We start from the raw sequence: 9,082 nt of genomic DNA on the forward strand, positions 1-9,082 counted from the left end.
CATGTTAACAGACTACCTGATTGTGGTGATTGTAATGGTTGACATGGTTCCTATGGAAGGTTATTCTCAGGTACGTCCCGACGGCGTCTACATGGACTGACTTCAACTCCCGAGCTTTGAAGCCTGTCTTCTCATTGTCCGACAAAGACACATACCTGTGGTGACAGTGCAGTATTGCTTTTCAGTTCAACTCATCTGCTGAGAGTAAATGCAATTCTACATTTGAATTCTGTGATGATACACTGCACAGATACTTTGTTTGTCCCTATGGAGTAATTCATACTTGATATTTAGTGGGGGAACAAGTCCAATTGTGTGCCAGTGGCATGAGCCTGTGGTGTGGGCAATGGTGTATGTGTTTTTCCTTTAGAGACGTCAAAAGCTATGGCCTGAAGACCAGAAACCATCAACATCCACCTTTTCATATTTACCAGTAAGATATTATTGAACCCAGCTGATGGCTGCGTCATTGTAACCAATGGCTCTTGATTTGTATGGCAAAATACCATAACCTAGACAATAAAATGTCTTTTGGAGATCCAACATGACTATGCCATAGAGCTTTCCTGCCTCCTTCCAATTGTGGTTAGTTAACATCAAAACCAGATCACAAGAACAAAGCCAAGAGTCTAAAGAGCACCATCACCAGGTGCCCAAACAAGACAGTCCCCACCAGAAAAAGCCAGCAGACAGCACTAATCATTTAATCACTTGAGCACTAAAAAATGACATATGTTTGTGTATGCTGCATCATTCCAATATCCTTAACCATCTTGTATGTATCTAATGTGCAGCACTGGTAAAAAAAAAAAACACAAAAGCGTGCAAGTCAAAATTGGGCGTGGCCGAGTTTGCATTCTCACCCGAGTCTGCGAAGCTGGCCAGGGATCCCTGAGGTGCTGGTTTCAGGGAGGGTGTCTCCAATGTGGAACTCCACCTTGGCTGGGATCAGGTACTGGTGGGCCAGCAGTTGCAGTTTCCTCACCCTGCTTCTCTCCACCAGCTGGAGGGTGATGTGCTGAGGGTAGGCGCACAGCCTGCGAAATATTTGGTTCACATAATGTTGAGTTTCTTTAAGAGTTTAGAACAAATTAACAAAAAGCTGCCTGGGTTTTGTTACTTTATCAGCTTAGGAAGACATGAAGTTGCATAGATGAATATGACATGTTTTAAGTGCCGTATTAATATACCTGCTGGATCTCCAGCCATTGACTGTGGGTGCATGGACCATGAGCTCCTTGGCACTGAAGTTGTCCTCATGACTTGAAGAGTTAACCACAATGAATCCTATCTTCCTGGGCATCCCTCTGATGGACACTGTGACAACACAAATAAGAATTCTGAACGAGTGGTGGTGCAGTGGTTAGCATTGTAGCCTCACAACAAGAGGGTTCCTCGTTTGAACCCCAGTGTTGGGGAGCCCTTCTATGCAGAGTTTGCATGTTCTTCCTGTGTCAGCATGGGTTTTCTCCAGGTACTCCATCTTCCTCCCACCATCCAAAGACATGCAGGTTAGGGTTAACTGGTGACTCTGCCATAGGTGTGAATGTGAGTGTGAATGATTGTCTGTCTCTATGTGTCAGCCCTGTGATAGTCTGATGGCCTGTCCAGGGTGTACCCTGCCTCTCGCCCAATGTCAGCTGGGATAGGCTTAAGCCCCCCTATAATCCCCAACAGGATAAGCGGTTATGGAAAATGAATGAATGAATGAATACTCTAAAGGCCTGGAATTTGTGTTTACGGGCATCTGCATCTTCCATTACACTGACATAACGCCTGGAGCTGCTCTAATGACATTAAGTGACAAATTAATTGTGGGCCTCTATATTGCAAGTTCTACATCTACATCAAGAATCTACATCTTCATTATTTCTGGGTATCAGACCTATTTTTTTGGTACCAACTGAAATATATCAATACTCTTGAGGACTGAAACGTGGTCTGGTCAAATGCTCAGTCCAGTTTACTAACAGTAATTCTTCTGACTCTGATCAGACAGCCACAGGTTGGACATCATTTTATTTATGTGATGTTCTTGTGTTGAGCTTGTGTTCAACATTTGAGAACTTGCCTCCTTTTCTGAATTAGGAAAATGGTTATGTAGAAACAAATGTGTACACTAATCAAGGTATGGTAATGAAGAAGTACAGTTTATGTATCAGTAACCAAACTCAGGTATTGTATCAGCACTAGTACTGACACATTTACCCAGCCATGTTTTAAGAACATTCTTAAGGACTCTTATATCTAAACCACTAACAACAAGAGGCAAATCAAATATTTAATGTGTCAGTGGGTACACAGCAATGACTTATTTTAAGACAGAATGGAACAGAAACAATATATTTATTAAAGTTCATGACTTTGACAATGAAACAAGATAGTAACAAACTTTGGAAGCAATGCTAAATTGTACTTTTTCCATCATGTATGTGTACTGAAAGCATCATGTCAGTAACGTTAGCTGTAAGCATGCCGAATGCAAGAGGCTTAAAGATTTGTTAAAGAGTTTATATATGTGTCACAAAATAAATGAACTATTAAACAGCCAGGTTACTGCATTAAGTTGTGCGTATGGTTCTCGTTAAGTAAAATAAATATCCTGAACACGGCTTATACAATCCCTTCAGGTAGGACAGAGAAGCCCTTTTTACAGCCTTGGACATGTTGGGCGGGGGGCATTAACTGTAGCTAACTGTTAACTACTCAATCAGCCAGCATAGCTAGTCTCACAGTACCTGTACTCTAAAGGTATTTTAGCCAACTAATATCCGATAAATGTCCTGACAACTGTCATTTATTATGTCCAACACTTTGTTGGTATATATTTTAGAGTACATATAAGTTTTCCTGCGTGTATTTCAAAGGTATCTTACCACGAACATCACCGTAATGTTGACAGCTCGTAGTCCCATTTCATCTCCATAACCACCACCGACAACAACCAGCGCGTGCATGCGCAATGGGTAGTGTGTCATCATTCGCTACGGATTGTCGTTAATGTAGTTTTATACGCGTGCAAGCATTTTTGATATAAATCGTTATTTGTTACAGGCAGCTTTGCCGAGGCCCACCTGTGATTGTTTAATATTTCTGCCTACACCTGACAACTGTTGTATCGATAAGCATTCAAAATATATATTTAAAGCGGTTTTAAAACTTCTTCCTTGTCCTGGGCGAGGAAACTCGGGTGGAGAGTGCCTGTTACTACAGGAAGTTAAAGATTAACTCTTCAAAATAAAGGCGTCGCGTCTAGCGGTTACTTCGTAAACTTGTAAGTAGTTCGCAAATCTAACACTAGTTATTTAAATATTTCACAAAAAAATAAAAATTTTAATTGCACAGGTAGACACGTACATTTATCATTCACAAACCTATATATTACAAGCATAGTCATTTATTTTGAAATATTCAAACGGATGTCGTGTACTTTAGCGCTCCGACTGTCTTGACAACTGGTGCCTAACAGTATGGGTGACATGGAGAAATGGCCAGAAATAGAGAAAGCAGCTACAGAAAAGAGACGTGAGCTTGTTTTCCAGGGTCCAGGTGTCGACAAGAGAATTTCCTCTAACGGGGGACTCGCCTCTGCTCTGTACTCCCTCACCCTGCTGAATTATCTGGAAGTCAGCCAGTGCCCGAGTTTGACAGAGATCCACGAGGATATCCAACATCTGACAAACCTTCAGAGCCTCATCCTCTGCAGGAACAAACTCGCCTCCATCCCGAATGTCGTCGGTAACCTGAAGTCCCTGAAGGTCCTGGACCTTTCAGTGAACAACCTCAGTGTTTTACCAGAGGGAATCGCACAGCTAAGGGAGCTAAACACTCTCAATGTGAGCTGTAACAACCTGGAGGTCCTGCCAGAGGGACTGAGTCAGTGCACCAAGCTCTCCACCATCAACATCTCCAAAAATCACATCACCGGTTTCCCCGCTGACTTCTACTCCGAGAGGCTGGAACTTCTCAGCACACTGGTGGCCTCTGACAACTCCATTGAACAGCTGAGTGGGGATATTCACAAGCTAGCTGCTCTAAAGGTGGGCCGAGCGTCTTTCTCAGATTGTCCAATCACTTCTAATAAACATATCATGTCATCTCTATATAGAGATTTTCTTTCAGAAAACTGCTCCTGGGTGGATCAAATGTACCCCGAATCGTAAAGAAGCTGTCACTATGTTTGGTGCATATATGAAATTATAGTTAACTACGTGTCACATTTTCTTAAATGCAATGCAGCACAAAAATGTCACATTTTTGAACAGAGTTTGGCAGGTAATCTCCACAGAGAGACTGGCAAGTACTTGTCTGCACCAGCTTACTATAAATGCAGTATGTTCTTCTCTGCTGTTGTTTTTTTTTTTTTTTATTTACATAATACTTGATTTACGTTTCCAGAGCACCAAACTCAATTTATGCATTTTGTTTGTCTTCCCAGGTGCTTGATCTCTCCAACAACAAGCTGACTGAGATCCCCTCCGATCTGAGCGACTGCCCCAAGCTAAAAGACATCAACTTCAAAGGCAACAAGCTGAGCGACAAACGTCTGGAGAAGATGGTCAATGGCTGCCAAACTAAATCCATCCTCGACTACCTCAGAGGAAAGGGAAAAGGAAAGGGAGAGGACGCAGGGGAGGCAGACGGGGGTCGCAAGGCAGATAAAGGGAAAAGACAGCAGAGGAAGAAGAAGGAGAAGGTGGCAGAGGATGAAGTGGAGGAACTGAACAAGATGGTGGTGAGGGTTCTCCATGTTTCGGACACTCCTGAAACACTCAATGTCACAGTGAGTGCAGAGGTGAAAGACGTGCGACCATACTTGGTGTGCTGCGTGGTCAGAGGCATGAACCTAAAGCCTGGGAATGCTCTCAAACGTTTCCTGGTGGCTCAGGTAAGGTCAAACCCCTCACAAGGTGGTATACTGATTAAATAAGTGTGCAGCATTGTCACCAAAAATGATTCACCTTTTGATTTTCTAGACAAAGCTTCATGATGACTTGTGCGGTAAAAGGACCACCGCAACTATTGCAACTCATGATGTGCAGCTTCTCAAAGCTCCCCTGATTTATGGTGTCAAACCACCTACCCAGCTGAAGGTATGTTCACACACATTGGTTGGCTTATTATTTTCAGATTTCAGTAATCAGATCAGACAGATTACATGATCAGAGCATTCAGAAAATTCTTGTGGTGTGGTCTGTTGTAGTTGTGACTCTCAGAAGCTGTCTGAATTTCACATGAGAACGCAATATTTGTTAGGTTGTGGCGCTGGGTCGGAAGGAGATGACAGCCGTCGAGCTGATAAGACATCTTCAGCTGGAGGCTGACGAGCTGAGGAAGCAGAAGAAGAGGCAAAACGTCACTGGCCTCCACAAGTAAGTACAGCTTATGACTCCTCTGTAAAATATTTACAACATTAACTAGTTTAAGTGTTATTCGCTGTAATCATTTGACATAAGCCACAGAATTTATTTAGAGAGGGATTCTGAGTTGCACTGTGTGTGTATAATAGCTTGCAGGTTAACTTGACATACTAAGCACAGCACTCTGTGGATCAGAAGATGATGTTCAGAGAGTCATATTCTTAATAACAACTTATATAACACAGCCATATGAGGATATGCTTCCAATGTTGTAAAATAAAAGCAAGAAATGATCAACTCTTTGAAATGCCTTGGAGAGATCCACAAAGATGGCAGCTCAGTGTTTTCTCTCATCCAAGACACTGACGATGTCATTCATAAACAAGGTGACTGAGACTGTTGCTTTGTGGAGGAAGGAATTCTTAGACCCTCTGTTTATCTTAGAGGCTATGAACTTAAAACATTTAGGTATGGTAACAGCACTTCACACTTCACATGAAAGTGGTGCACAAGACATCTGTGCAACTTGCTGGCTGTTCATTTGAACACATGAGGGCAGTATAAGTGTGTTGGACCAGAAGTGACTTTCTGTAAGTTTCACACACACCGAATGAAAGCTGCAACACAAAAAATCATCACTGTGCGTGACAGCTGACAGCCCCGACAGATATGAATCGCAAGAATGAGGAAAGAACCCACTGTCCATCTATTATAGATGTTTTTTGTTTTTGTTTTTGTTTTTTTACAGATACCTGCAGCTTCTACAGGGAAAAACAATGTACCCCTGCCTGGTGGATGCAGAGGGACATGTGATCTCATTCCCACCTATTACCAACAGTGAGAAAACCAAGGTGTGAATTTCTGTTTTCTTCCTGATTATCATAATCATGTCCTCCCAGAAGAGAGGATTTCATATGAAATGCTGTCACACAGTGGAAATGTCCTGTTGTAGCCCACCGCTTGTCTGTGTGTCTTCTCATGATACAATAGAAGTAATTACATGATCAGCTGATTGTACTTTACAGATCAAGAAGACAACCAAAGAGTTGTTCTTGGAGGTGACGAGTGCAGCCAGCCTGCAGACCTGTAAAGATGTTATGGACGCTCTGATTGTTGTAAGCTTTACTTTTTCTTTCTCTTTTCTCTGTCATTAATGAGTCAAGTTTACCACAGCTTGGATTTCATTTTCATAGTTTTGACCATTGTTTCTATTGGTTACAACATCTTTAAATGAGTCTGGTCCAAGACTGGACTTTCATCATAGCTTTTCACGTGAAAACCAAGTTAGATGCTCTGTCACTTTTAGATATTTTGGATTATTAGTAGTTTTAAATTAACAATATGTAAAAGATTTGTGGCGCTAGAGGAAGAGCTTATGTAAAGCTCAGTGCTGGTTACATTTTAAAATTTCATTATTTCCTATGGACAGGTGGCAGTTTTGGTCTGTTAGAGGCTCGAGAGCAAACTTATTTTTAAGTCACCAAAAACATTTGGATTTATCCTTGATCGTGGAGTTTCACAGGTACTTTCATGACATTGTGTTATCTGGTTAAAAGCTTTGAACAGATGGACTGACATCACAATATTTAGGTCATATTTTATTCTATATGTACTGCTGAAACAAAATACAACAGTGATTAGCATGTAGTTCATACTATAGAGAATCAGTACGTAGTATGGATTTTGGACACGTCTTGTGTCAACCTGTTTTCAATACCAACTTGTCAAATATTGATGCTTGGCTTGGCCCTTGGCATGATACTGATGCACTGAGACACCCTGTATGAGACGCCGCATTATTATTAGATGCTCTGAGCAATGTTCAATGAGGAGTTTCAGTGAGGAGAAAGCTGTTTATGTCAAGCATGAAACCAATACTCAGCGTAGTTATTTTAAGTATGTAACGCAGTATGTCTCGTGACAAATGCACTTCTTTTAACCCAAACCTTGATCTTTTTTCTTGACCTAAACAAGTACTTTTGTTGCCCAAACCTCACGAAGTAAACCTAAAAACTAAGTAAACCTACGTTGACCAGAAACTGACATGCCATCCCTGACACGCCCAAAACTGACACTTGTTGGGTACCTAGAGTGTCATGGGTTGATGTGTAGGGTCACTGACCAAGCATCGGTATTTGATGAGTTGGGTGTGAAAATGTGTTGCTTGTTTCTTTACTTCCACTCCCTCATTCCCCACTCTCTGTTTCTGGTATATTTAATCTTCAGTGTTTATTTTAAACCTACACCTCTAAAACTTCAGGAGTTTTAATCTAATTTTTGAATGAAATGCATCAACGAAAACAGAGACTATCCAAGAAATTAAGTAGTCAATTTTTTTCCAGTGTCTTTGCTACACAGACTGTTTTGAAACACTAATTAAACACAACATTGTAATCACACACAGGCGTTTAAAGTGTATTTCCTGTTTCATTACAGAAAATGGCAGAGTTGAACAAGTTCACAGCAGAGCATCGGGAGGAGGCGGGGTCAGACGGGGAAGGGGACGGCCCACAAGAGCCTGCTGCCAGCGGCGAGACCTCCAGCGAACTGATCGTCCAGCAAGTCCGCACAGTGGACCAGGACGGGAACCTGAAGGTCGTCTACCCATCAAAGACCGACCTCTCCAACAACATCAGCAACTTGACTGTCATGTGGTAGTTATGATGTGGATAACCTCTGATGTTTACACTCATTCACACGCTATATGAAGTAATTATAACACATTAACATTGTGGGACATGAAGGCTAAGGTTTGACACAGTGCAACAACATTACATCCTTCTACTTCAGGGAGTGCAGGAAAGCTGATCCTCCTGGATTTCTTGTCAATGAAGTGTTGCCTTTGACGAATGTTAACATTTCTGATTAATGTACAGCTTTTTTGAACCACATGTAGTAATATGTTAATAAATCCTTTTGTAGCTTCCTGACAACATGATCAGCATGACAAACTGTGTCCAAATATCCTTATTTTTGTATTATTTACAAACTGAAGACAAGTTGTCTGCAGGTAAAATGAATTTTGTTCAACTTACATTTTAATTTGGACTGGTTACTTGTGGTATTGGAAGATTTGTATGACGATCAACTTAAAACATTGGCATTTTCCCTTTAAGCAAGAACAACTAATGTCTGACTTGGACTTAATAAAAATATTCTCCTGTTTTTATTCATTTTATTTCATATGCCACACACAGAGTTTGCTGTTTAGCTTGAGTGTCTGTAGGCTTGCATTTTTTTGTTGTTCAGCCAGTGTAACTAGAGCTGCTAATGCTCACTACCAAACTACGTATGTGGGGACATAAATTGCGTCACTTCCTGGGTGCAGGGACTTTAAGGTTCTGTGTGTGTGATTTTGGAGTGGGCAGATGATTTTGCGTGACAGAAGGTGCAACATGCTCTCACACACAGTTACTCCGAACAATCAGGCTGGTTCAGATTCAGACAGGAGCAGAAGGTCAAGACCACAAGTACTCGACTTGCTTTGCCTGGGGCCAGTTTTTGGAATTACAACTTATGGGTCCATCAAGTGATGCCCTCCGGCCCAAAAGACTTTTTCCCCATAAATTTAAATTGTGAAAGAGACATCTGAAAATTAGCGGATTTATTTCAACTTGTATGTACCTTGTAAGCTGTATGGGCCAAACTATTCCATATTAATACTCTGGTATATTTCTGTATCCGGAGTAGGATTCTGCAGTTATGTTTGACATTTCTTTAGC

General features: G+C 41.4%; 2 protein-coding genes across 3 annotated transcripts in view; one reads left to right on the forward strand and one right to left on the reverse strand.

Moving 5' to 3' along the window:
* Positions 1-2,955, reverse strand: part of cep104 (centrosomal protein 104) — a 38,866-nt gene extending 35,911 nt beyond the window's left edge. Inside the window, exons 1-4 of the mRNA XM_049581822.1 lie at positions 2,877-2,955; positions 1,191-1,317; positions 864-1,037; positions 17-155 (exon numbers count right to left, since the gene is read on the reverse strand). Of these exons, the coding sequence (XP_049437779.1) occupies positions 17-155; positions 864-1,037; positions 1,191-1,303 (426 nt within the window). The 5' untranslated portion in view covers positions 1,304-1,317; positions 2,877-2,955. The remainder of the gene's footprint in view (positions 1-16; positions 156-863; positions 1,038-1,190; positions 1,318-2,876) is intronic.
* Positions 2,956-3,435: 480 nt separating this feature from the next.
* On the forward strand, positions 3,436-8,525 carry lrrc47 (leucine rich repeat containing 47). Of its 2 annotated transcripts, none has more exons than XM_049582007.1 (7): positions 3,436-4,040; positions 4,439-4,888; positions 4,977-5,093; positions 5,257-5,372; positions 6,109-6,211; positions 6,386-6,475; positions 7,797-8,525. In XM_049582007.1, exons 1-7 carry the CDS (start codon positions 3,471-3,473, stop codon positions 8,016-8,018), a joined length of 1,668 nt encoding a protein of 555 aa, XP_049437964.1. In that variant the 5' UTR covers positions 3,436-3,470; the 3' UTR covers positions 8,019-8,525. The 2 variants fall into 2 exon arrangements, with proteins under 2 accessions (XP_049437964.1, XP_049437965.1); XM_049582008.1 differs by lacking the exon at positions 7,797-8,525 and adding an exon at positions 6,790-6,861.
* Positions 8,526-9,082: the final 557 nt, after the last annotated feature.

Source organism: Epinephelus fuscoguttatus, linkage group LG7, assembly GCF_011397635.1.
Source record: "Epinephelus fuscoguttatus linkage group LG7, E.fuscoguttatus.final_Chr_v1".
Classification (NCBI taxonomy): domain Eukaryota; kingdom Metazoa; phylum Chordata; class Actinopteri; order Perciformes; family Serranidae; genus Epinephelus; species Epinephelus fuscoguttatus.